Genomic DNA, 26,913 nt, shown 5'->3' on the forward strand with positions numbered 1-26,913 from the left:
GGACCTAAACTTGCATTGAAAGGCTGAAAGTTACTGCTTTGAAATTAAGAAATCATCAGTCCTGAATAAGAGACAGCAAAGTGGGGAACTTGATTTTAATCAGTACGCACAGTTTTCAAAAGCCACCTCCTAGTCCATTCCTGAACACAGGGGCTACCTCCTCACCTCTTTCAGCCAGGCACTCTAGCTTAATGGATTATGAAAAACAGGCAAGTTTGATTGATCCGTATTATCTCTGTACCTTATTCCGGAACCGACCCCAACCTTTTGGGCATTTTCCTCTAACCGGGCGGTAACTGGGATCGTGTTTCTCTAGTAAGGAGGCATTATTTTTTTCACAGATGAAGGGCAGCTTCACATTACAGTTAACTGGGTAGTCTGCAGAAATAGAAGTTGTAAAAAAAGTTACGTGGTAAGGCCTATCACACTCCAATTGCCATCCGTACTTCATGACATGACAAAGACCAGTCTGACGTGAAGTCCTTCTCAGTGCAACCACAGTGAAGTACTATGCAATCTAAAGCATTAAAAGGAACATGAGAGCAAAAGACAAATGTAAATGCTTTATGCCAGATACAGTAATACATTATTCCTAAAGATCCAGAGTCTGATCCCTTACTTCCAGTAGTAACACTTCATATAGGCAGAGACAGCTTCAAAACAGAAAAATCATGAAATAAGATTTGGAATATGAGGACTAATCTCATATTCTGCCATACAGAGTATGTGACCAAAAGGTCATTAAAGCTAAAAAGAATCTGGCCTGTACTGCTCTACATCACTCCTACAATAACTGGACTGGCTTCCTAGTCAGCAGCCATTTTTGGCTAATAGGGGTGAAAACAGATCGGCAGCATACAACAGAATAATGGGAAAAATGTGCTTTAAAGTGGAAACAGTAGTAGACAAGAGGAACTCCAAGGATTATGCATTTTCCCCAATATAAAAAAATGATGGAAAAATACGAAGCTTCAAGTACCGTGGATTTCCACTGCTTTGTGTACCTCTTCCAGTATGACTCCATTACCAAGTGAAATCTGCACCTCCAGATGCATATGCAAGTATTCAGTCAAGCTCCTCTAATTAAAACAACTTTAAGACTTAAATTCCTGAGTCCCGATTACGTAGCATAAACACAGAAAGGTAACCACCAAAACCAGATTTCACCTGATTAATTAATGTCACAAAAAATGACGATCAATCACAAAAATCTGTCATCTGAATTCAGGTTTGCCTCTGGTGTTCAAGAAATTTTACCATGGCTTCTACCATAAGTAAGAAATAAATGATTCAAAATTCAGATTATCAAAAAGCCACTCACTCCTAATTCTACATCAATTTGCATTCGATGTAAGAGTTTGGGCAGAACAGTAATTACTTTTTTTTTTCCCCAATAATGACAGAAAGGAGTGAAAAAAATAGAAACAGCCTTACCTCTATACCAGTTCTTTCTGGAAACATACCAGCAATCTCTCAGGAATCGATCATGGAAGCGTGAAAATAACTGTAAACTGGATACAAATATTTCAGAGTCAATCTCCAATCCAATGTGATCTTCAAGTGGAAACTGTGATAGCAACAGAGCCAGTGCAAACAAAGATTTGGGCTGGTAACTGTTTCTAAGAGATGCCCTACAACACTGGAAAGGTCAGAGGGTGAAAAAAACTAGACTAGGAACAAATATGTGGTAGGTTCAGTAGGTATGTATTGTGCCCAAATAAATTTTGTTGAGATCTGCAGAACGAGGGTAGGAGGGTATTTATCACCATGCTGCAATTGCAGCACACTGTCAGGACAAGTGAGGAGAATGGGCAGCGGCCCATTTTATTTTCACAGTAGTATAGTGCTATAGTATTCTGGAAAGTGAAGAATTTTCCTTGTAAGAAGCCACCGATCGCTCGCTGCAGCCATGAACGGCACAATGCAGGTTTGCTGTGAATCATCTCAGCTCTGCAGGGCTGTAATATAAGCCCTTCAAGACTCTGGCACTGCCTAACTGGAAGAGTGATGTCTTAAACAAATTTCCCATTCTCTGTTCTCAGGTATTTCTCATGTCCTCAGAGCCAACAGAAGGATTTTTTTCAGAACTTTTTTTTCAGTTCCCCTATTATTAACAGAACATAGAAGGCTTAAAAAAAAATCCAATAAAGGTATGTCGAAGATCAACCCAATACACTAGCTACTAGACCACAGATTTCAAGGATTCACATGACAAGACGGCCTGAAATACAGAGGCTCTGACAGATGCACAGGAAATGAGATTATGAATTCAGTTATTAGTAAGTTATTATGAATTAAACTTTTGATGCCGATAATGCTTGTAATGGGAATAGAACCCCAAATTTGGCAGTTAATTAAAATATTTCAATAATATTTTGAAATATACTCACTTTCTAATTGTACACCCATACTGTCTTAACTGCTATATGCACTACATAGTTCTGCTCCCTCTGTTTTAGGTACTCTATGACCTAAGTTTAGCACAGCAAGAACAGATGCAAGTACATGTGAACAAAAGCAGAGAACAGTGGTCACTGAATAATGCTGAATTTTTTTCCAGATTAGTTCAAATTATTTTTCTTACTTCTTTGAGATGATACATAAGTAACCTTTTACAATTTTGGGGATAAATTATTTTCCTTTGGAAACTATTCTAGTTAAATATATTCCCAAAAAGCAAAAAAAAAAAAGCTTACAATAAAGCATCCCATAATTATTCTACATACGGTGAATGATAGCTGTAGCCATAATCAATGAACTTCAGCCACCACTTCTGTTCACTGTTTGATAACTGTGGAAATAAAGAAAAAAACCCCAGTATTTTACAACCCATAGAGAAAGAGCTCCAGACTCTACTAAGGATAAATCAATGACAAAATTAATTTTGCTTTAAAATGTTCTAAAATATGCAGGAATTAATATTCTTCAGCAATAGGAAAGGATACAGTAAAAGACCAATATGCCATGTAGATGGACCCCTGCAACTACTAGAAAAAAAACGGAGGCAGTGGTTTTGGGTTGGTCTTTTTTGCTCCATGTTGTTAAGGCTACTCTTAAATTTAAATTTTTTTTACAAAACTGACATCAAAATAATTCTCTTTCAACTCATCTTTTCCTTTTAAGTACAATTAAAAACTATTAAGGCCAAGAAAAGTAAAGAAATTAAGGATTAACATTTTCTAATATTGAAAAAACTGGCAAGAAAATTTCCCATTAGTGGAAAGTATCTGTTAGACAGATTACACCCCCTTACCTTTTCTATTTGAGACAGTATTGTCCGAAGTTTTGGGTAAGAGTCCACAGAGGCTAAATCACTATCATTTTTCTGACAGTAGAAAATAGCTTCCTGGAAGCTCAGGTTTTTATCCGGTACAAACCACAGCTCTGCTCCATCAACAACAAGTGGGGCTCCATGAATTCCAATTTCATCTATGCAGAAGAAATACCACATGCGGAAGAAATCAATTCTGAAAAACTCATTCACTATTTTTCTGAATGTAATAGGAAATTTCAGTTTGATACTGGGAAAGAGCCAACACTCCTTGCATTCTGAGCTCTCTCAGAATCAAATTTAACTAGTCATGACTTTTGCTGGTATCAAATAGGTATTACAGTAATAAAATAACAAAACTAACAAAAGAATTAACAACTATATACATGTAGCAGAATATGCAAAAAGTCAGTTTACCTGGTATATACCACTCAGGTGTCTTTGGAGTGCTACCTGTCCATGAAAAAAGGAATAGTTACTTCAAGATTACCTTCTACAAGACTGTGGTCACCAATAATAGAAACAATGAATTGTACTCATGCTTCTCAGTATGCATAATAGAAAAAAAATAAAAGGAGAAGGAAAACATACACAAGTTTAATAAAGTAAGCTGATGTAAAACTAATGGGAGTTTGGCACGCCTCAATCTTAAATATCTGTGGGTTTTTTCTTCCAAGCAGAATACAAAGTATTCAATCTATCAATACCTCCCCACAACAAGGAAGTTTCATCCCCTGAAATGCCTTTTAACGAAGAATCAAAATGTAAAAGCCTACTGGATTACAGTACTTTTCATACTGCATGGAGAAATGTGGATTTGTGCAGATATGCCATGACATTCTTTTGTATTCCCAGTCCTCTGTCTCACTATAACGGAGAGTTAGTACACCAGTTTTACCAGAAGGCAGCTAACTCACCTAAGGCTGAAGCAAACTGTAGACCCAAGATCTCTGTAGCAACAAATATCACTAAGAAAAATTAAGTGAAGTCCACAAATGCTGCAACTCAGTGGCTTATATCACCTCACTTAATAAGAAGCCACTTCTCACTTCACGGGACAAGACAGAATATGGGAGCAGTGATACTGCATCCTCCTCATGGTCATTTTCCGATACATTTTTGAACGTTTTAAGTGCATGTCTGTTTGTATGTGACACAGGTGAGACATCTCATGTGCTGTCCTCTTAACAGTTCAGAGAGGAAATGATAAAATACTGTTTGTGAAGTTTCTGAGTTTAGGCAAAATTGTCAATGCAGTGATAATAAACTCTTTTATATGAATAAATGGATATAACAGCAGTTTACCTTTTGTTATCTGGCAGACCCATTCAAGTTTAGCTTCACAATCAAAAGGCTTGAAGTAAAATTCCAGGTCTCTGCCTTCATGAAAATAAAATCTCCAAAATGATCTCCTTGAAAACTGCGAGGTCTGTATAAAAGCAGAAACAGAGAACTGAGTGAGTATGGCATAGGCCTCTGAAATGTAAAATGAAACTATTAAAAAGGCACTTTGGAAAAGTCAGTGTGTTTTACTGTGGTGCTAGTCTCACAACTTATTTTGCAAAAAATGAGCAGATACAACTGTAACTCCCCACAGTAGCCAGTCTTGTGAAGCGGTTAGGTAAAGGGCCCCTTCAAACTGCTCTCCTCTTGTCTAAAATCCTTAGTAGCTTAATGCCAACAGATTCTCAGCCTGGGATCACGAACACAGGAAAAGAGCACGAGGGGAAATGGCTGTCAACAGAAGCAAAAGGATGCAACTATCCTTTCCTTCTAAATCCTAAAAGCTGAGGTGATTCTGATTAAGTTAAAAGAGTGGACGGTACTGTAATGATCTCATAAATATCACGTGATGCTTCAGAAAAGTTAAAGGCCATTTTAAAACTCATGCCATCAAAACTAAATTAAGCAATGAAGAACTAGGAATTAAGCAGAGGCCTGAATCAGAAACCAGACGTGCCACTTACAGTCTAACTTCACAAGTAAACAAGGAAATACACACAATAAACACAAACACACACTCTATCCTGGCTACAGCATTCCCCTACTTCAGGCTTCAAACATTTTTTTTAATTTGCAGTTCAGAAAAACTAATCTAAGTTTTAAAAAACTAGTAGGGCTCTGTTTACTTTTTCGGTTTACACTGCGTGTTACATCCTTAAGTGTTATGTGTAATATACAAGACATACACGGTATGGCATTATGCAATAGAAAACAGCATTGTTACTAAGTATTCTGCAGTTCAAAAGAAGTCTTACGAAAGGTTACCATTAGCACAGCACTTGGTACATAAAAAATTGCTTGAATAAGGGAAAATCAATAATAGCTGTAGACTGATAAAGGGAACACTAGTAACTTTTTCACGATGCAAAGAAAACATCCCAGCACTAAACCTAAATCCAATATATGGCTGGCAGAAGTATTTTTTCGAAGTACTTCCATGTGAAAATATGCATGCTATTATTAGAAACCTGGAAACTAACCTTTAATGCAGCACAGTCTCTTGTATCATATTCGTCTTCCAGATAATCGAGCGGCATAACGACACTAGTTACCTACAGAATAACAGGATGAAGCAATTATTACTTTACAACTATTTTTGTTATGTTAATCCCCAGAGATAACCGTTCAAACCTGGGATCCCATTACATTTATCACTTTTAAAATATGTGTTAAATGGCAGTTACTATGTACCTGTTATTATGGCAGGGGAGAGGGAAAGAACTCACAATTTCGGGCAAATCAGTTACAGTGAAGAAGATATTTTGGAGAAGTCTGACACAGCAAGGAGATGAAATGATAAACCCTCCCCTCTGTCGAGGCATGAAGGCATCTTATTCTCTCCACCAGTTCTTAGATGTTTACTACTATATTTCTGTTGAAATGTTTTAATGCAATACAGACAGAAATCAGGGTTAATCTTACTAAAGATATGTTTTTAATTAGAAATCTGCTGGGATGGCAGCTCTTAAGTGCACAATCTTCTTCTGAATTATTCATCTGTTGAAGGATCTGCCATATTTTAATTAAAATATTTATCAGTTTGTTTGCAATCCGGTCCAAACTGAAACAAATCAGGACATGATATTTATGGATTAAAAGTCAACTTACAGGTTTATCATCACTCCATTGCCAGGTTCCCAAAGAATCTGGACTCCTCTTATTCATTCCAATCCATACCCATCTGTCATTGCTGTAAATAAACAAGATAAAATCTTAAACCAAGTTTACGGTTCATCTTATTTAATAGAAAGACTGACTTATGTCATGGCATTACTTAGGATCAAGCAGCAAAATCAAAGCTTTATTTCTGCAAGTTGCAGCAGTTCAAAGAGAGAACGGGTATAAGGGCTAGGACCTCTTCTGCACTTTTCTTTAAGAAGATCTGTAAGTTGTCTTTCCCTGATCATAGAGAAAACTAACTAAATCAGGTAATTCCTTTGTTTGCTGCATCATCACTCCATCAGTTGTCACTCAATATAAAGGTCTCTTTTCTACACTTTTCTTCTAAAATCATACGCACTATTTGGCTTGCCTCTCTTTCTCTTGTCGATATCAGATCATCTCTCTCTGCACCACCAGCTCAAATACACCCTTACTCAAACCACACAAGAACTACTCATACAGAATAACTGGCTTTGTATTTCCCTTACGTTTGTCAGTGATACAAAACAAACCAAGCATGGGCACATATTTCAGTTACGCACTTTCACAGAAGAGGCATAGTCATAAACGAGCATGTAACACCACTAACTCCGATGCTTACATAAAAGAATGGCATTCAAAAGAATGGCAAGTGACAAATTCAAAGCTTCAGCTATGCTCCAAGACACAAAGTTGCCCCCCAAAATAGGTTTACAATGTAAATACTTAAATCCACATTAACAGCCTCTACCATATGAAGATAAGGATAATACAACAAAATTAAATACATGCTAGTCAAACTGCAAGGTTAGTTTTGTACTGCAGCCTCTACTTCTCAAAATATCAATTTTGTGCTAGGTACTGAAGTTTATAATAATTCACTCCAATCCACTACCCTGCCCTAAAAAGGCAACAAACACTTTTCTGAACAACGGTTAATTGGAAGAGCAAAGGGGAGAAAGACCATGAGTTTTCTATGAAATCACAGGCTATGTGAAACCCTACTGCGATAGAGCTGTGGAAAAGGCACTCTCATCAAGGTGGTCTGACAGCGATAGACTGACACCACAGTACAGGATTCTTGTAAAACTGTATCAGGAGTACCATTCCATAAATTCATGCTGTTCCAAATACAGAGGAGGAATTATAGGATATTTGAGGAAATGAGAGTTTAGGTTATTAACAAGAATTAAGGATTTACTTGTCTAGCCCTGGCAAAGACAATGAAAGGATAAAATTATTCTTTACAATATATCAAGAGACGAAACCCCCAAGCAGAGGTGCTATTTGAGCAAAAAGGACATTGTGTCTGAAGGAACCACAGCTCAGAAACAAATTTAGGCTCAAAATTGGAAACAGATGTCTGACCAGCAGAGGTCAGAGTTTGGAAAAGGCTCCCAAAAAAGCAGTGCTGACAAAGTGATTTTAAGACAGAAGATAAAAAGTTTATGAAAATAATTTCATTACATGGAGGAATGGACTCATACCCAGGCTTACCTGCATAAGCAACGTTATGAAATCACAGGGCAAAGTTAAGAAATTCTTTGGTAAGACTGCACCACTACCTTTCCACACATATCTCCATAAAGATGCTAAATTGAACCTGAAATAGTGCAGCACCAACAAACAACAGCTTAGCCCAGAGTATCTGGGCAACAGTGTTTTATTTTGTAGGGTGTGTTCCCATTGGAAAGAAAAGCATCAGCCACCACGGTATCTCATTTTTGGTTGGGTTGGGCTTTTTTTCCCAACTCCCAATATTAATTTTCTGACATTGGAGTGATAGTGTGATCACACTAGTCTGATCTTACCGTACTGAATAGTCTTCAGTCTTTTAATGATATCACTAAGGAGCCTCTGAAGAGCCTAAATGCCCCATATCACTCCAGAGGGAAAACTGTGAGCCAAACTTTCACAGCTGTCAAGCAGCTAAGCGGCTTTTTATTTTTCTGTGACTGTTCTTTCCAATTATGAATCAGACGTTGCTTAACTATCCCCTCCTAATTGTCACCTACAGGCTCAGTGTTGTTTAAACAACTGATCATCATAGAAGAATATCTACTAAAAAGAAAACTTGAGAAACTAATTTCAAAAGGATCTGCAGTAATTAACTGAAGAACTAGAACAATTTTTCAAAGTCTTTCAACTTACATTTGGCTTTTATGTAACATTTTTTTTAAAAAATAAAATGTGTCCCGGGTCAAGAATTTCTCCAGTTTATCTTCCAGTTTACCATACTGGTCTGCACACATAACAATGTTTTCCATCTGACTGGGCACTTAAACATCAACATACATTTTTTGCTTCTTTTGGAACTGTTCAGACATGACCATGAGTACTTCAGTAACTGCTACATTATCCTTCATAGCACTTTTAAGGCTAAGTAAAGCCTTTTGATAGCCTTCTGAAATTACGCTATCATCTCATCACAAAAAAGAATTCTGCCAACTACTTAAGACTAGTATGAATTAAGACTCTCTATTGCAACTAAGCTTGCAGCAAGGAATTTGCTTGTGCTTATCTGTCTCCTCATTGCAAAGCATTTAAAATTCATCCTATGGACTGGCATCAACATGGATTTATCAGTGCCAGAGTATTCTTTGAGTGACATTCCTGGAACCACCTCTAAAACCTAGATTATCCTGAGTTTTAACCTAAAAAATATGTGCAATTTGGGCTTTACAAAGGACTCCACACTGATTAACAATGAAAGACCCTAAATCTCCAGCAATCCCTGCAGAACACCTGTGGCTTTTCTCTCACACAGAGCTAAAACTTCTTAAAAGCCAATGTTGTAAAGAAGTAATAAATACAGTTTGGATCAATGTGAAGAGACTATAAACCAGTAGTTTTTCTACTGTCATATTCTAACTGCTGAAATAGAAAAAAAGATCTTTTGTGTCCCTTATGTCAGCTCCAACACAGGACTAAGAGCCTAAGTGAAGTTGCTGTGGCTTGTAGTTCAACCTAGTACTTCACAGAAGGCAAGATGTATACATCGGGGCCAAATGCCTAATGGTGCAATTTAAGGCGGCACCAATTCATCTTCGGCAGTGCTGGCCTAAAAGTATACATGAAGCCTGTTTGACCCCTTGTTCTTCCCTCTGTAACAGACTACTGCCACTAACTGAATCCCCACCCTGCTAATCACCTGTTCTTCAGTGGAAGAAAAGAGAAGCTGTATTAATGCAATTAAAACTTGAATCTCAGCTTTACTGCTGTTTCGGCAAGTATGTTGACAATAAGATCAACTTTTTCTTGAAAACTCAAGTGTTAGTGAGGCTTTCTAGATTCAGAACAATTACAGCAGCAGAGCTGTGCATATAAAAGGCAACTGATTTCTTTCCAGTAAGGTGTCCTCATTGAAATGTTATTTCTAACCAAATCAAGCTGTTATTCTCCTTGTGTCCAGCATTGCTGCCAGCTATAAGATGCAGAATGCTCACAAAAACAATCCTAAATGAACGGAAGCAACTGAACCAGATCTGTTCTGCCTGTATTACGTCCCTCAAAGTGAAAAGAGGTTATCTCCTGTTTCTTCCAGAAAGCGGAAGGTTGGCAGCCAGATTTTGTTTTCCTTTCCAATGGCAATTGCCTGACTTGGCTGGAGCAATTCTAGCTCTTATTTGCCTCTAAGGTGGAATCTGAGTAAAGAACAGAATGGACTAGGCAAGCTGCCCTTTTCCTGGTGAACCAAACTGACTTTTGCTAACATTTAAAAACAAACAGTTCTCAATGAGTCACCAGAGAACTGTGCAAGGGGAAAAAACCCGAAACCAAAAAAGCCAAGGTGTGGCTCCTTCCCCAAGTTGAACTGAGTGCACTGAATGAACAGTTTAGGTCAGAGTTTGCACTGAGTGAATGTGGAGAACACTGACAAACTGCATGCCAGTGCACTCTAGCAGCTAATCACATCTAACATTATTTTAGGATGATTTCTCCCAGTTATTAGTTATTTAGTTACCTAAATTATTTGTTCTTGGTGAAATAATTTACTTGGTTTCTTCTCTCCTTTCTCAAATGAGCTTGTTTTCAGACAAGCTACCCCTGACTCTTGATCTCCAAAATACTTTATATATATAATCACCACCTCTGAGTAATTTGAAAGCGCAAATAACTCAAACACTTCATTATGTTATCTAAACAAACAATCATTATTTAAAATACTTCAGGCAATATCAGATATGTAGTATTTCTGTTCATGAAGTTCTGCAGTGCTTGAAAAAGTATTAACCCAGATGAAAATACTGTGTTTTGAGTTATATTTGACATATGCAGTTACTGAATCACTGACTGCAAAGTCAATTTATACTGGACTCAATATATTACCCCTTATTTAGAGTCTGGTATAATAATATTGAAATACTGGGACTTTCCTTCTTCCAGACTAAGTTCATGTTTTCTGAAAAATGGGAAGTGCTAATGTAGTAGCATTGTACATCAGCTAACTTTCTGGAAAGGCAGAAAAAGTCTCCACCCTGAAAATCCTAACAAAAAATGGCCATTAACTATAATTAATACCTCAGATAATCTGCAACCTGAAAAGTAGCTCCATGTACTTGTAGGGAAAGAAGGAAAGTTACTTCTCTATTCATGTTCTTTTTCATAGTAGATTAGGTACATGAAAACAAAATTCTTAATTTCAAAACCAAAATTTGTAATTGCAAAACATTATAATAAGATCTACAGCTAAAAATAAGTTGTGCACTAATTTTTATTTCAGGGATTTCAGTCACTTCAGCAAAGGAATCACAAGTGGCTTTTATACAAGCGAAACCATCTATATATAGAGCATACAAGTTTGTTTTTGTCTTTTATTAACATAAACATTGAGTAATTTTCATGACTTGTGCACTTCTAAAAAAAGTTCACTGGGTTTTCAAGGAGGCATCTCTTCAGTCATCATGTTTAAAAAATTTAATCACAGTGTTGTATGTTGGCAGCTTCTGAAATAATCCCAATTTAGTTTGTTGATGAAAAAAAAATCTAGATCACGTAACTGGCAGCATCTGAGTTTAAGCTGGCAAAAGTTCTGAAAAAACAAGGCTGCCAATCAAAGAAACCCCATATTACACAAGGATCTGACATCACACTAATGCCTAATAAAGCTTTGCAGTGACAGTTCCTTTGATTAAAAATAGAGCCTTAGACTCATAAATTATGTAGCATTTAATTTGTTGATATCAGAAAACTCAACACACCCATCTAATGCCCATATAGTGTTATTGTAGTTATGCCAAATGGGATCCATGCCAACCAGATTGCTGGACACTATATTATTCACATATTCAAAAGACAGCACCCAGTTTAGTCAGGAAGCATTTCATGAATAAAGATGAGACCTATCTGAAAAACTGAAATAATAACTCATCTCTAAAGAACGTATCAGTAAAGAATAGGAACAACTATCATATAGTTATGCCAACATTCAACATAAAGGAGGAGATACTTTGTTATAACACCACAGACTTAAATTCATGTAACAGAAGATATTCAAAGCAATTCTCTCTTTTCCTCTGCTCCCTTTAGCAATGTGAAATATTTGCCCAAGCTGTACTCCCTTGACATTTTCCAGGAAGGCAGTGACATGACCAGCAGTTCAAATGCCACATCTAGCTGTTTTTACTGTGGGAAACGTAAGTCGCAGCACACTATCTCATACTTGCCATTTGGGGTCAGCAGCAGCATTTGCGAACTACTGCAGAATGTGACTGAAATCAAAACTTTAGCATGTGGCTAGTTTGTTACCTGATTATTTTTCTCAGGATAGAATGAAGTGCCTTGATTTCTTCTGCATGACTAAAACTAGGCAGATGGCCTCCAAGTGCTTCACAGAACCTTTCTGCCTCTTCCCAGGTCCTGGTCCGCAGCACTCTTTCACTGTGGAAGAACTTCACAACAGCCAAGCATCAGGGTAGGCAATGACAAAAATGACAGCATTTAAAAAACACTCCTGTACTACCCAAATATGTTCACCCTAGATAGGAACGAGTAAGTGGTATTTCCATAGGAAGAGAGCTTGACTTCTTAACAATTATTTCATTATTTTCAGTTTGTTTGACAAACAGCCAGACTCTGAAGTTCAGCTGACAAAATTTGTTTCAAATGCAACATATTCCATATGGCAGACTTTATGTGTTTGTTGGGTTTTTTTTACCAGAAAGATTTTAGAAAATAACACTCAACTCATTCCAAAACTGCAGGCCAAATTATAGGGTTTAAGGGATGTTGTTCTTTCAAATTTATGGTGAACTGCAAAGCCCAACGCTCACTGCAACCTGGCTTGTTTGGGTGCTGCAGGTGAAGAAAGTTCTTCGGCATGCCCTTTGCTACCTGAAGGTATCAGAGTTGCATCTTTGGCTCACACACCTCAGCTAACATAGCCATTTGATCCCTTTGACTTCAGTCCAAGCCAGCTCGCATCAGCTAGATCTCTCTGCACAGACATGCTGCACTTGGTCAACAAGAGTTTGCAGAAACTTCCAGGGCCAGCTGTCACATCCCCTCAGCTATGAGACAGCTATGCTGTACACCAGCTAAACCCATTCCTTCAGGATCCTTGCTCACACTGTTGTTATTCAAGCTGGGTTTCCCCACTTCGCTACATGAGCTGTTTACAAGATACAGTTCGTTGCAGACACGGAGTCCAGAAATAAGGAATAAACAGTCCAATAAACAGTCTCAGTTTTAACACGATTTGCTTGTTAACAGGATGGGGAAAAAACTGTGTTTCTAAATGCAAACTTGTTTAAGCCATTCTAGCTAAGAGCATGGCTGCTTACTTCCACAATTTATTGCAAAAAACAGTGAAATACAACTAAGGCTGCACATTTTCCAAGAAATTTGATATCGTATTCAAACCAGAGAAAATCCCACCTCTATCTACACTCTTAAAAATATAAAAAGGAAAAGGACAAGGGAAGATGATGCAAAGCACTTTCCTTCCCTGTTCAGGTGTCTCTGCATGCCAGATGATGGCAGGCAGGCTAGGGCACAGACAAGGCACCCCCTGTCAGCACCAGGCTCCTCAGGTGGCAGCACAGGGTGAATGCCGTCACCCCACTCAGCTCTGATGTGCAGAGCTGGCCACAGGAAGAGCAGGGAGAGGCAAACTGCATCTTTCAGGAATCGGCAGAGGATGATACATGAGAACATCTGGAGGCAGCCAACCTGAATCAACATGAATTCTTCCTCTGAAATAACCTTTAGCGCAGCTATAAGCCACAAGATGGCTAATCACACGCTTGCTGCCAGACAGTAATGAACAATTACCATCTACTAGGAACAACACTTTACCTTGTAGCAGGCAAGGCCGGATCCATTGTGCCACCCAGGGGGACAGGGATCAGTTGGCTTTGGGAGCACTTCTGGCTCTTTGGGCAGCCCAATATATTTTTTGCAGATAGAAAATGCTTTAGTGGTTCTACAGTCCTTAGTCTCCCACTTTCCAAGAGACTTTCCACTGGGCATGGCCACACATCCTCCTGAAAACTCTAAGATTTAAGACACCAAAGACATATTTAAAACTATTTGCTCATTTTCCAAAAGATAAACAGATTTCTGAATGACTATTTTATTTCATGCTCAGAGTTCTCTAACATGGTACTCCAATGCTTGCTCAGTGTAAAATGACAGTATTTCAGTTATTGGTTTACCTGGTTGCAAGGAATTCCAATTAGTATATGTCACAGCTTCTGTTTTTTCCCCATCCACTGTACCCCAGGAATATATTCCTGATTGGCTAATATCCTGCAAACCGGTCCAGAAGTATTTTTCTTCAACTCTGGTGTGTTTTCTAATCAGACTGTTTATAAATTCTTGCTCAAATCTGAAAATTCACAGATTAATTTGAGTCAATATTGGAAAGAGATCTGAAACTACTAAGACAGTTTGAAAACAGGCATATTACTACATGAGTGAGTTCATGTGGTTGTCCAGGCAGTCCTGTATTGAACATGGGATCAGCAAGCTGGGAATTCACATACTCCCAAAAAGGTTTTATCCTATAGGTTTACCATTGTCAGACAATGGAAAACAGTTTCCTAGTTCTCTGCAAAAGCAATTCTATCTCTTATTTTTTCTTTATAAACCACTAACTAGCATACAGAGGTTTTAATCTTTGACTATATCTCCAGGACTGTACTGTAAAACATGCCCATAAATTAGAGATGTGCTTTACCTGTTCAGCACTGTAAGATTGCACTGTGCTCCAAAGGAAACTTCTGTTTTATAAACATTGTAACAGTAGTTGCCATGTCTCTCCCATCCCTGGTTAGAAAATGAAAAACACATTTATACATAACAACCTAACTTAGGCATTATCTACAATGTGCCCACAAGCTGGCCCAGAATATACAAGCAAGGAACGCAGGGCATCACACAGAATGTCCAGTACCATCAACTCTCAGATTCACAGTTCTACGAAATAGTGGAACCATGGGAACAAAATACACTCCTGTTTCAGCTCAGTTGTGCAGTCCTCTTACTGCTGTGCGCATTTAGAAAAAGAAACAAGGGCGACAGCCTAGTCCTATTCAAAACAATAGGAGTTTTCATGCTGTTCCACCAATGCCAGGATTCAAACAGCGCAATAATAAGAGGTCACTGCTAGTGCTTCTTGACTTCTGAAAAATATATTTTATACTGAACATACATTTTCAGTATAAGATATATTTTTCAGAAGAAACAGAAGTAAAAGAACTTACAAAATTTCTCTATTATTCAAATATTTCCCCCTGTATTTACACCAAAATTTCAAGGACCATTAATGTGTTACCTCTTTGCTAGCCTAAGCAGCACAGAAAGCTGTAACTCTACGTGCTGGCAGTCTCTGAAGAGACAGAGTAAGAATACCCTGAGGCTGTGCAGAAAGGTAGATAAGGGGTAAACATCTTCCCTATTGCAGGCAGTATGCCACACAAAACTGAACCAAAGAACTCTGAAGTATCTAGTAATACCATCCCAAGATTGTTCAAAACAGAAAAGACTTTTCAGGCTTTATTTATGCTGTAACATGTTACATTGTAAAAACAATTCCAAACAAACAAAAACCAAAACAACAAAAAAACCTCTCCACCTTCATTGAAGTCAAAGACCAAAAATGAGAGCTAAATGAAGCATAACAGAAATCTAATCTCAATTATCAATCTCTGTATATCTTTATGTTGTGAAGTGCTTATCCTAAATTCTAAAACATACTTAAAGCAAAAACCACAGAACAAATGGCATTAACAATAACATATCTAGTAAAAGCAAATATTTTGTCAAACAAATAAATAAAGCACAACATCTGCTGGGTCCAAGCTCATAATACTTTCATCAATAGAGTGGTAATACATCCAGAGCCTGCTTAAAAGAAGCTGAAATTTGGCTCATGCTACACAAATGTCCTTTTTCAGCTAAAACGTTCCGTAGATTTTATTGTATGGGTAAGGAGGAAACAGAAAGTAAAAGAAATAAGTGATTTTACGCAGGTTTATGAAACAAGTGAAAGTAAAAGAAATACAGGCTTTCTATTACCTCTTTCAATGAACAACTTTTATCTGATTTTGTTTCATTCAAAATCTCTCCTCTTTTCTTGCACACATATTTCAATTTTTCTTCACAGGATTTGACTCTCCACCGTCCCAACTGTAAGAAGGGAAAAAAAAAAAAAGAAAAAAAAGAAGAGTATTTAAAAACCTAAAATCTTTCAACTTCCATAGTGCAGGGGCTGAGTTTTCAGAAGGGGGAAAGCCAAAATGCCTCTAGCAAAAATACCTGGGGTGGGATGCCCTGGATTATATGCATAGGTGCACATTTGGAAGGGAGAGAGAAAGCTGCCAAATGTGAGATGGGAGGATTCTGGGTCACATCTGAAAAGGGAAGAAAAGGCCAGGGTGCTGCCAGCTCTCTTCGATCAGGAAGGGAATGGGTGCAGGGAGTGTGCTCAGCTTTCAGTGGAGACAGGGAGGAGGCAGCTCAGAGGAACTGGGCATGAGCTCCACTGCCAGCCTGACAGCACAGCAGGCAGACACTTGCCCCAGTTCTCTACTGAATCTGGGAGATGGGATACAGCCTGCTTCCCTCTCCACTCATCTTTGTGACCTCCCCCCGCCATGCAACCCTTGCTGCTTCTGCACTGTATCCCCCCAGTGTCTGTCCTATCCTTTTGCAGAGGTATGTCACTACCCATGCTCAGACACTGTGGCACAAACACATCCTGGCTTTTCCTCTGAATAGTTCAGCCCACCTCCTTCCTAGATCTCTGCCATAGACACACAAGAATATGGTAACTCAAAATGCAGAGTGACAAGGAGAACTGGCTAGCCAGCAGCAGTGGCAGTCTCATAGCTGTGAACAATTTCTGCCATTCTGTGCAGTACACAGCTACCACACACCAGCTAAATAACTAAGAAATTTGCTTGTAGAAAAATTATCTGTATTTTAAAGATTACTGCAGAAATAAAACCAGTTATCTGCTTTTCTCCTCCTCCTTGACTTACACACATAAATGTTGCCTCTGCTATGATGGAAAAAACACTAAAAAATCCAAGATGCTATTCCTACCTCGCCTGAATACGACACACAGTTAGGAGTGCTGTTAAAAGGAACTTTTGGTTCATTCTGATCCCAGTATGTAAAAACCACAGCTGAGTGATCTGACCATTTGAACAAGGTTGGTATATCTTCATTCCTGAGACCCATCCACATTTCTTCTTTGGCATCTGTAATTTAAAATTAGGACGACACTCTGGTTTCAAAATAATATTCAAACTAATTGTAAAGGAATGTGAAATCAGCAAAATTAGGTTTTTATCACCATACTGCACAGCATAAACGTCACATTTTGTTTCTTACAGCAAGAAAGGGGATTTGAGACAAGTACAATATGTTTTTGTTATCTTATGTTCATGAATGTAAGTTTCACAGAGAAGGTAACAAACAGAACCCCTCCCAGAAATAATGTGTACACAAGCAAAAAACCAAACAAATTTAATTTTTAGAGTGCAAACAAATACATAAGACCAAAGAGTACAAACAGTATTTACAGCTTCAGTGACCCAGTAGTCAAAATATTGACCCAACTATCTACAACTTTCTTTGAATGAGAAAATTAAACACAAGGTATTAGGCAATTAGAAGTAGGTTAGTCCAGTATATAAATAAATAAAATAGATCAAACCAAGCATTAACACTGAGGGCCTGGACCTGAACAGCAATATTCAGCACCAGCCTGGGTAGAAGCTCAGCATTAGCACCTTCATTTAAAAGCTAGAGGTTATAACACCCATATGCTAGAATATGGAAAGCAGTTTGTATTTTCTGGTGTGCAGCACTTGGTGCTCAACCTCTACAAGTATCCCAACTCACCATTATGAAGCTTTGTAACAACAAGTTCGACGTCTGCTAATGAGTGTATGCTGATAAGGTTACTCTTATTTGCTTTGCAGAACTCATCTGCCATACTCCAAGGTGCCTGGGTGTTCACCAGCATGTAGCAAAAACCATTGTGGGGAAGCCAGCCCAAATCACAGCGAGTATCCAAGTGTCTCCAAAACTCTAACAGCAAAGAGAAACAGAATTAGAGGCTTTTGTTTTACATTGGCTAGCACAACGGGTTGGCATTTTCTTCACCTTTTAAATCTGGCAGCACCTTGAAAACAGCCAGAATGCAGTGATCAGAACATGTTCACATCTCTACAGGGCTAATGTTTTAAGAAAGGGTCACAGTTTAGTCAAGCAAATAGACTTGAATGAGCAGCATTATGGGGTTTTGTAATATTTCAGGGCCATGAAGCAGGCAGAAGGAGAAAGAACTTAGTGGGAGTGAAAGCAAAAAACTGGAATGCATTATATTAAGGCTGGTCTTAGTATAACCAAAAGGTTGTAAGCAAGATTTCAAAAAGCAATTAAAAGCAAATCAAGTTAGGTCATTGCAGGACAGCAGCTTCAAAAAAAGTTGCTTGTGTTGTTCTAGCAGGGGCTTGCACTTTTACAGGGCGTTATTATCTATATGCAGTACCATGAATAAGACCGACTTTGAAAAGCTCACAATGAGGCAAACGCTTAAGTTTTAAGTATCTTTTTTCTTCTGAAAACTAAGATATTCAAGAATTTATAGTGGGCTTAACGCATGTTGAAAAAGATATATACTAATAGCCTTTCTGGTTCAAAACACACTGTAAAATACTCCAATTATGAAGGATTTTGGTTTTTAATTAATAAAACATTGGTAACAACTCCACATACCCCACTGAGAAGCCAGAAAGCAGATAAGGATGGTTAATTGACAACTAGTTTTCAAGGATTCATTTAAAAATGTCAACAGTTTAAATTTAAACTACTTCCTATTTATTTATTGTTTTCTCCTCAAAGGCACACAGCTCTCCTGGGGGAACATGCCTTATCCAGAGACACTCCATGACACTTTCCGCCTCCACGACACTGCTTCATCCCTCTTATCCCCTAGTCCTCCCCCTCATCCAAGGACAATCATCTTTCAGTAAAAGTCTTCCCATGAGAGCCCCACAGCATGAGCCCTGGAAACCGGGTAAGGCCAAAGCACACATGGAAGAACAAGCCATAGATATGGGAAGGATTAGACATTCAGGTGTAGGTGAATGACCAAAAGTATGGAAGCAGCTATATGCCACAGCTGGACACTGTAAAAACTGAAGGACAGTATGTGTGCATGCATGTGTATAGGGAGGAGAGAATAAATATCTTCTAAGAGCTGCTAGCGATCTGGTAAATATTACATGCTGGGCAAGCTACCAACTCTTGCACTCCGATTTCCAGTGCTGGGCCTGGTTTCAAAGGATTGTAAGGTCATTTGACTACCTCTGTTTGAATTAACAAGAGTTTGATCCAAGCCCCAGGTAGGTCCCATTTTATCTCAATACACACCAAGAATGAGAGAAATGGGCTCAGAGCTGAGATGGAAAGGTTTGAGGTAAAACTGCCTGTTCCAGACCTTCAGCAGCACATGAAAGAGGGCACAAGCCATGAAGGAAAACATTGTGAAAAGGGCAGGAATTTTGCTGGGAAAAGCTTTATGTGTGAATGAGAAAGCTGCAAAACCAAAAGCTGTTTGTGATGCCATCATCTTGACACTGAAGATACAGAATTTGCTTCTGCTCTGCTAAAAAAACCCAAAGCTGTTGTGAAAGTGTTTTGGCAGAGATGCCTAACACAGCTTGGGGAGAGGGCATTAGACAAAACAAAACGACTCCGTAAGTGAACATCACATTCAAATTAACATACATACATATATATACACATACAAATCAAAGACAAAAATGCCAGCTGTCCTACCTGGGAGGCCTGAAACTTCATTGAGTGACTTCTTGCAAATATATGGAAGCGGAGTCCCACAGTGGTAACTCTGCCACTGACCTGAGGCAGCATTCATCATCACACAACTAGTCCCATCCAGTGGAGACGAACTCTGCGTATCTACAGACAGGAAAAAATAAAAATAGAAGAGCACAAGTTACCAAACAGTAAGGTAACGACTGCTTCTTTTTTCTATTGCTTTTCAATACAAGAATAAGATACTTTACATGGTACAGCACCTTGTATATTAACAACACAACTTGCTTTGAATGAAGGCACCTGTCCTACCACAGGTCCCACAGAAAGGTTTTTGTAAGAGGAAGTTTCAGAATCAAGGAATCTGGACTTCTTTTCCGATGTTTAATCATAGAACCAAGAGGAATGTTCTATTTACAATACAACAAACCCCTGGCTGAGCATTTTCCCAGACTAGAAATATCTCAGGGGAGAACCCTTTTTGCAGCCCTCTGTTTCCTCTGGCAGCCCCTTTCCAGCTCCACTCCAAACACAGCTCCACACTCTTTCTCTCAATGCTAACCATAACCCTTACCTTAACTGAAATGTAAGACACAGCCCCAAATTAAAAATATCACAAAGAAGAACTCTTTTTGCAGTCCCCAACTTCCCTTGGACTCCACTTCCAAGGGTACTACTTTCTTTCTTTGAGCCCCAATGCAAACCTAAGCTGTGTCTTACACAGAAAACCCCAGCTCCCCCTGCACTGGGCTCATTCAGTCTTGCATAGAAAAGGCTCAGGGTGGATCTTAGTTCTTCATCGGAGTGTACAAAGACACCAGGGCCAGGCTCTTTTCAGAGGTGTACAGTGAAAGGACAAGAAGTAACGCGCACAACTTGCAGCTAGCAAAATTTCTGTTAGATACCAGAAAGTATTTTTCACAAGACTGGCAGACACTAATACGCCTGCCACTACTACATACTAAATTATGTCACTGTAAGTCAGGACAGTCTAGTCTCTAGCTCTGCATTACAGTCCTACAGTGTCATCACAGTTCTAGAAGAAGGTTCAGCCAGTAGTACAGGCAGCAATGAAGTCCTTAACCTTTCCAAAGGACAGACCACATCTGGAAAATCTCACAGAAATTTCTTAGTAAAGCTTTCAAAGAAGGAACAGACACCGCTTCTCTTTTCACAGAATTCACATTTCAGCACTATTCTAGAAACTGAAGGAAAGACAACTCCACTTTAAAAAAGGTCAAATTCAGCCTGAATGACAGAGCAGTATTAGCTGCGGTATTCCTGGTTATTATTCCTTCAGGATTCCCATATATACACATCCATGGCATACTTGTACCAATATTACAAATACTTGCTGAAAATTCCAAACAAACAAAAGAGTCTCACCAATTCTACTAAGACCCTGGAAGTAATTAAGAAAGGTTTCTCAAAGGTTTTATACTTTCACCTTTGCCTTGAAATGAGCGTAAGCAACCTTGAAGTTTAAAATCACAAGTTAGGCTTCTAAGTAATGTCAGTCCTTCCACATACATCAGTAATTGTAATCTGAGGGAGGCCAATGCCATTCTGTCAGTGGGAGAATTTAGCAGCTAGAGAAGCTGTAGATCCTTTACTAAAATGGACCTCAAAGATACTATTTAAGTTTTATCTTTTTAGAGATTTATCAACCTAATGATCAATGGCTAGGAGGAAAAGATGTTCCTGAACTTTTAACAGAAATGGAAGAACAGTGATTGTTTTGAAGAAGTCTGACAAAGTAAAAATAAAAATAATTTAAAAAAAACCAAAACAAAATACTAGCTAACGTTGTGAATATTGTCAGTACCATGAGACACATCATTACCTGGATGCCAGTTGAGAAAATTCAAAGGTTTGTGATCAGACCACTGCCAACCTCCAGAAACGTCCAGTTGATTTAAGCCAATCCAAAAGATCCCAGCGACATCATCCTTAGCTGGAGATAGGTTTGTTTTTTAAGGAAACAATTAGTATAAAATGCTCATCCTTTATTGGTCTCAAATTCAAAAGGTGATCTGAAAGTGCATGCGTTTTGGGAAAGAAAGACTGCTGCTATAATTGGACATGCAAACTTCCTTGAACTGAGGAGGAATTCACCCACACAAGTGGTCACTCCCAATGCCTTCAAAGGTTTGTCTTTTGCTTTTATACTCCCAAAGGCACACTGGTAATCCCTCCATGCCAAGCCTGAACATCAGTGAGGACAATTTCGTAACAAGTGTATAACATGCTGCGAAAACACAAACTGCCACTCTGGCCAGTATTTGAGATTTTGGGTTGATATGAACAACAGCTAACCATTATAATGAAATAAAACAGATGAATTACTCACCCACCCCCAAAAACCCCACCCTCTAAAGTGAGATTAGCATCTTATTTTTACTACACAAATGAAATCACCACTGCATTTTAAGTAAAATTAAGTTTTAATCCAGAATTTTAAGGCAGAAACTAAAATGCTGTCTTCAGTTTATGTTAATTTGTCAAAAAATCCTGATATGTATATGTGAATAATTACACCTACCTTGTATGTAACTTAATTCAGATGCATCTTGGATGCTAAGTAAATCTCCCCCTTGCCTCTTACATGAAATATAAGCTTCCTTCCAAGAAAGAGCAGACTGTGTATTAAACTGGTAGCAACTTTCAGACCCCGGATCATGTTCCCAGGCATCATGACAACCATCCTCTGTTTAAATGAAACAGAAGGTATTTGTAACTGCAACTATACTGAAACACCATTAAAGTTTCAAAAGAAAAATTAAAATACTGAAGGTCTATTGATTTTTATATTGGTAATCACAGAGACTGCAGAGTGTGTGCTGATTGTCCTGTCAAGGCTGCAGTGGAAGAGGGACCTGCTTTTACCCAGCTTAAGAGCAACATGCTGTACCAAGGTGGAGCCATACATGTGTGAAGCGACAGAACGCTTTTAGGATATCTATTTAGAAACCAAACGTGCCTGGTTGTAAGCAGATTCCCCATTTTCCATCGTGAGTATAATCTTCAGATGTGGCGCACCATTTCCCACCCGTATGTGTTTCATCCTGAATGCAGTCATGATGCCATGTCTTATTATACAGAAAGGGGAACTCACAGGGTTTTCCGTAAGAGTTCCCATCTTTGGTATAAACCTCTGCAGGAAAAAAAAGAAAATTAAGGAAGTAAACACAAGTTGCCCAGCACAGGAAAGGACAGCATACCAATATCACTGCTTCTACAGACATAGTTAACTCAAAAGCATGCAAATCGTACCTGTGGTCTTAAATAAAATACACTATCTTGTTGTTACAGACAATACACAGCAATGCCAGAACTTAAAGTAGTAAGAGAGGAAAATATTTTTCTGTACTTTTTCTTCTGAGTGGGGCATAATACAGCAGAAACTTTTTTCCCCCCCTTCCTGGTAAGTTCAGAATAAATACATTGCCCTGTTGAAGTTCAGGTGGTTTGCACAGAGTCCTACAGAACAAGGCTCTAGGAATCAACAGATACAGGACAGGGAAAACTTTTCAAACTGGAGCCTACTGGGCTCTTCAGACTGGCTACTTCGAATAATTCAAATACAAAGAAAATTCTGCTTTTAAATAGGATAAAGCAAGTTTTCATCACTTCTTCCAGCAAGTGACATTTCAGATAAGACTGGCTTCCATGGCAAGTGGACAGACTACCAGACCAAAGCAAATGGATGGTTCCTGACAGCCCAACATGCTGCGAGCTAGCAGCATGCACTGAATTTGACTGTACAGCCTACCAGCAAAAAAACTATCCTCAAACCTTGCTAACAGCAAAATTCCCATCACTACGAAGACGACAGAGTCAGGTCTGACAGAATTGGTTAATACTTCGTCATTAAGTAAGCTTTGACTGAACTGTGGGGGGAGGAATTTAAACATGCTAAGAAATTCACTGGTAACAACTTCTGCAGTTGCACATATTTATTTTTTATTAAAATTGGTTAAGGTTTCATAGTGTAATATCAGTATCTCTCTACAGCAAAACATTCTATTGCTTTACTGATCAGTCTTTTCATATGATTAATACCTAAGAATGCATTGACAGACATACAGCAGCAAGCCCTCAACAAAACAAAAAACCAATCCTCCAAACCCCCGTGCAAACTTACCATGGTAAGAATACCGACATATATCATCAGAGGATCTGTTGCTTCTCCACTGGTCTGTTGCATTTATGCTTGCAGTTACATAGGTACTCTTGATAGTCACTTTGTATTGAGATGCACCAAGGATGGAAGCATCAGCACATCGCCACCACAGCATTAGTTCTGAGTTACAATCAACCATTTTTAGGCGAGACGGTGATTTGGTGAATATATCAAGTCCCAGGCACTGCTTGGACCCCAAATGGAAGAGGCGATTCTGGGAAACCCATTTCCATAAAGCTTCACTTGTCTCCTTACAGTCATCTATCACTATCCGTGAGTTTTTAACTTGTATGCACTTGTCCAGTGTGTCATGCCGGATGCTAAAAGCATCGTTGCCTGTGTAAGAACAAATATCCACATATGGGTAAGATTCAGTATCATTTTCATAGGAAGTTAATTTTTAAAAGTATAATCACATTCTGAGACACGCTACCAGAAAAGTACAGCAGCTGCTGTTTGTACCCTGCATTATCTCTTTCGTATAAGCCACACTAAGTACATTCTCCTGCTCTTCAGTGAGCATTCTTTACTTCTGGGGGAAAAGAAAAAAATCTCTTTCAAAGCCATTATAAAATGAGGAGAGATAAAATGAGGCTGTTTTCTAGGTCTAATCTTATCAGTGAGAATTCTTCCTTTAATTTTATCACACACTGATTGAATCTACCCCTAATTAATTTGCAAGCGTACTGGGTAAAGAATCGTATCTTCATGCCTACCTGCAAATGCAGTTACACAACAGGTACCATAAAATACAACTAATAATAACTTTTACTTAGCATGCATTTTTTTAAACTATGTATCATATATGATGCACAGCATGATAAGTTCATATGTAAACCAGTTTGTGGGTATAAACTGCAGTATTACTAAAATAACTGGCACTGCTTTTGGGAGAGAAATTTAGAATGAATATCCCACCAAAGATACCACACAGATTAGGAATATCATTTTTAAAATGACAGAAGCAGCTTAGTTTCTTTTTCAGCTGTAACGTAGCTTGTCATTAAAAAGAAAAAAAATTGACAAAGCTTAGCACACAATTTGAAAAAGATATAGATCGCCCTACCGATACAAGCTGACACCTCTGCCAGCATAAGAGCACTTCTGACAAGTGGCAGTAGGTTTAAGCTAACCAAGAAAAAAAGTCCCCTAGAGCCACTTCTGTGCCAAAATAAAGATGGCCCCACAGTATAAAACTTACACTAACCAGGGTGAAATGGACCTTGGCTGTCCCAGACCCACAAGGCTATTACTCTGCTGTTTAAATAAGGAATCTGCTGAGTAGTGTTTTGTATTTAATACTAATGCATTGTCAATCACATTCCTACTGCGTTTTTTTAATATGACTTAATAATAGGTTTGGCTGAATGGCAAGGAAAATATTCAGCGATGTTATGCAGTGGATTGTACCACTACTTCCCAGGATACTCGTGAATTTTCCACTGTGTAAGTGCCAAATAGTATCTAAATAGTATTGAGCTGATCGAACTGTAAAGAAGAATCTCTAAGTCAGCCACCTACTGGAGTGACTTTTTCTAAATAGGACACTTCAAACCAACAGCCTCTTTCATCCTATTAACTAAGAAAGACATTTTAACAACCAAACCTGCTTTCGTGGCATCTTTCTACCCTGTGCTTTCTCATCACTATACCTGCTTTTTGCTCTTTATTCTCCCCCTCCAGATTTTCTTCTTTTTCAACTTCTTGTAACATGCTCTCACCCTCTGCTCAGTCCTTCCCTTTCCTCCTTCTTTCACTTCTTCCCACACAACTCTCATACTGACATCAGGAAGAAAAACACTTTCTAAAATTTCCCCGGAAAAACTGCTGCTGCTGTCTCGCCACATCTCTCGCAATTCATTAATACCGGTGCTCGGCTCCGGCAGTTCCACACTCTGGCCATGAACTTTTACCTGACATCTTCAGCTACAAACCCCAGCCCGTTACTGTCAAAGATATAACAATATGCGACGCGCAACCAGTTCACACAGAACTCAGCCTGCCCCCGCCGCAGCGCGCACCGAGCCAGCAGCTCTGGTCTGCACGGGGAGCCTTCCCACCTGCTTTCCGGGAACGGGGCAGGCTCCTTCCCCTCGCCCCGCGCACCAACCCGCGAAAGAGAACCTCGGCCCGACGCCCCGCGGGGGCCCTGCCCGAGCCGGGGGTCCTTCGCCTCCGGCTGCAGGAGGCCGAGGGCCCGCCGCCCGCCCGCCCCGCCGCCGCGCAGCGCACCGCTCCGCGGCCCTGCCCGGCACCGGGAACGCGGCACCCGGGGGCGGCGGGGCAGCGGCTGGTTCCGCGGCGCCCCGCGCGGCAGCTCTGGGGGTTTTTCCTCCCCGTTTCGCTCCTCCCGCGAAGTTTCCCACGTCGTTGCCGCGCAGCTGGACTTTGCCACCCAGCGCAGCGCCCGCAGGCGCCGGGACTCGCCGGGGCGGAAGGCCCGTCCCGCGCCGCGCCCCCGCCTCAGCCTCCCGCGGGGCGCAGAAGAGCCGTCCGCGCCCCCGTCGCCGCAGCGCACCCGCGCAGCGCCTCCCCACTCGCAAGGCGAGCGCCCGGCTTACCGGCGGCGCCCCGGCGGGCCGCGCAGCACACGAGGAGCCAGGCGAGGCCGCAGGCGGCCGGGCAGAGCCGCGCCGCCCGCCCCATCCTCCCGCGGCGCGTAGGCTGCGCGGAGCGGGCGCGCTGCCGGGCTCGCTCTGCCGGAGCGTCGCGCCCGCCGCCGGCTGGCCGGGCCGCGAGCCGCCGCCCGATTGGCCCGCCCCGCGCAGCGTCACCTGTTGCCAGGAGCAGGGCGGCCGCGGGTTTGCGGGCAGGCGCGGGGCGGGGCCGGGCCGGGGCGGTGGCCGCGTGTGAGGGGCGGTGGCGGGGAAGGGCCGGCCCCGGCGGAGCGGGTACGGCTGCGGGAGCCGGGCGCGCCGAGCGGCAGGGGAGTCGCAAGTGGAAAAGTGAGAGTAAACCTGGGGCAAGCGCAGGGAAAGCGACGAGAGGAGGAAAAAAAAAAAAAAAAAAAAGAGGAAAAGTG

At 40.1% G+C, this 26,913-nt stretch overlaps 1 protein-coding gene across 1 annotated transcript in view; it reads right to left on the bottom strand.

The window, feature by feature from the left end:
• LY75 (lymphocyte antigen 75) overlaps positions 1 to 26,576 on the bottom strand; it is a 46,381-nt gene extending 19,805 nt beyond the window's left edge. Inside the window, exons 1-21 of the mRNA XM_040603582.1 lie at positions 26,453 to 26,576; positions 23,853 to 24,227; positions 22,689 to 22,862; positions 22,251 to 22,415; positions 21,552 to 21,662; positions 19,712 to 19,852; positions 17,768 to 17,956; positions 16,964 to 17,121; positions 15,935 to 16,045; positions 14,595 to 14,683; positions 14,071 to 14,243; positions 13,712 to 13,908; positions 12,164 to 12,306; positions 6,383 to 6,464; positions 5,755 to 5,826; positions 4,577 to 4,700; positions 3,689 to 3,724; positions 3,254 to 3,429; positions 2,727 to 2,791; positions 1,435 to 1,511; positions 242 to 378 (exon numbers count right to left, since the gene is read on the bottom strand). Of these exons, the coding sequence (XP_040459516.1) occupies positions 242 to 378; positions 1,435 to 1,511; positions 2,727 to 2,791; positions 3,254 to 3,429; positions 3,689 to 3,724; positions 4,577 to 4,700; positions 5,755 to 5,826; positions 6,383 to 6,464; positions 12,164 to 12,306; positions 13,712 to 13,908; positions 14,071 to 14,243; positions 14,595 to 14,683; positions 15,935 to 16,045; positions 16,964 to 17,121; positions 17,768 to 17,956; positions 19,712 to 19,852; positions 21,552 to 21,662; positions 22,251 to 22,415; positions 22,689 to 22,862; positions 23,853 to 24,227; positions 26,453 to 26,537 (2,880 nt within the window). The 5' untranslated portion in view covers positions 26,538 to 26,576. The remainder of the gene's footprint in view (positions 1 to 241; positions 379 to 1,434; positions 1,512 to 2,726; positions 2,792 to 3,253; positions 3,430 to 3,688; positions 3,725 to 4,576; positions 4,701 to 5,754; positions 5,827 to 6,382; positions 6,465 to 12,163; positions 12,307 to 13,711; positions 13,909 to 14,070; positions 14,244 to 14,594; positions 14,684 to 15,934; positions 16,046 to 16,963; positions 17,122 to 17,767; positions 17,957 to 19,711; positions 19,853 to 21,551; positions 21,663 to 22,250; positions 22,416 to 22,688; positions 22,863 to 23,852; positions 24,228 to 26,452) is intronic.
• Positions 26,577 to 26,913: the final 337 nt, after the last annotated feature.

Source organism: Falco naumanni, chromosome 8, assembly GCF_017639655.2.
Source record: "Falco naumanni isolate bFalNau1 chromosome 8, bFalNau1.pat, whole genome shotgun sequence".
Taxonomy (NCBI): domain Eukaryota; kingdom Metazoa; phylum Chordata; class Aves; order Falconiformes; family Falconidae; genus Falco; species Falco naumanni.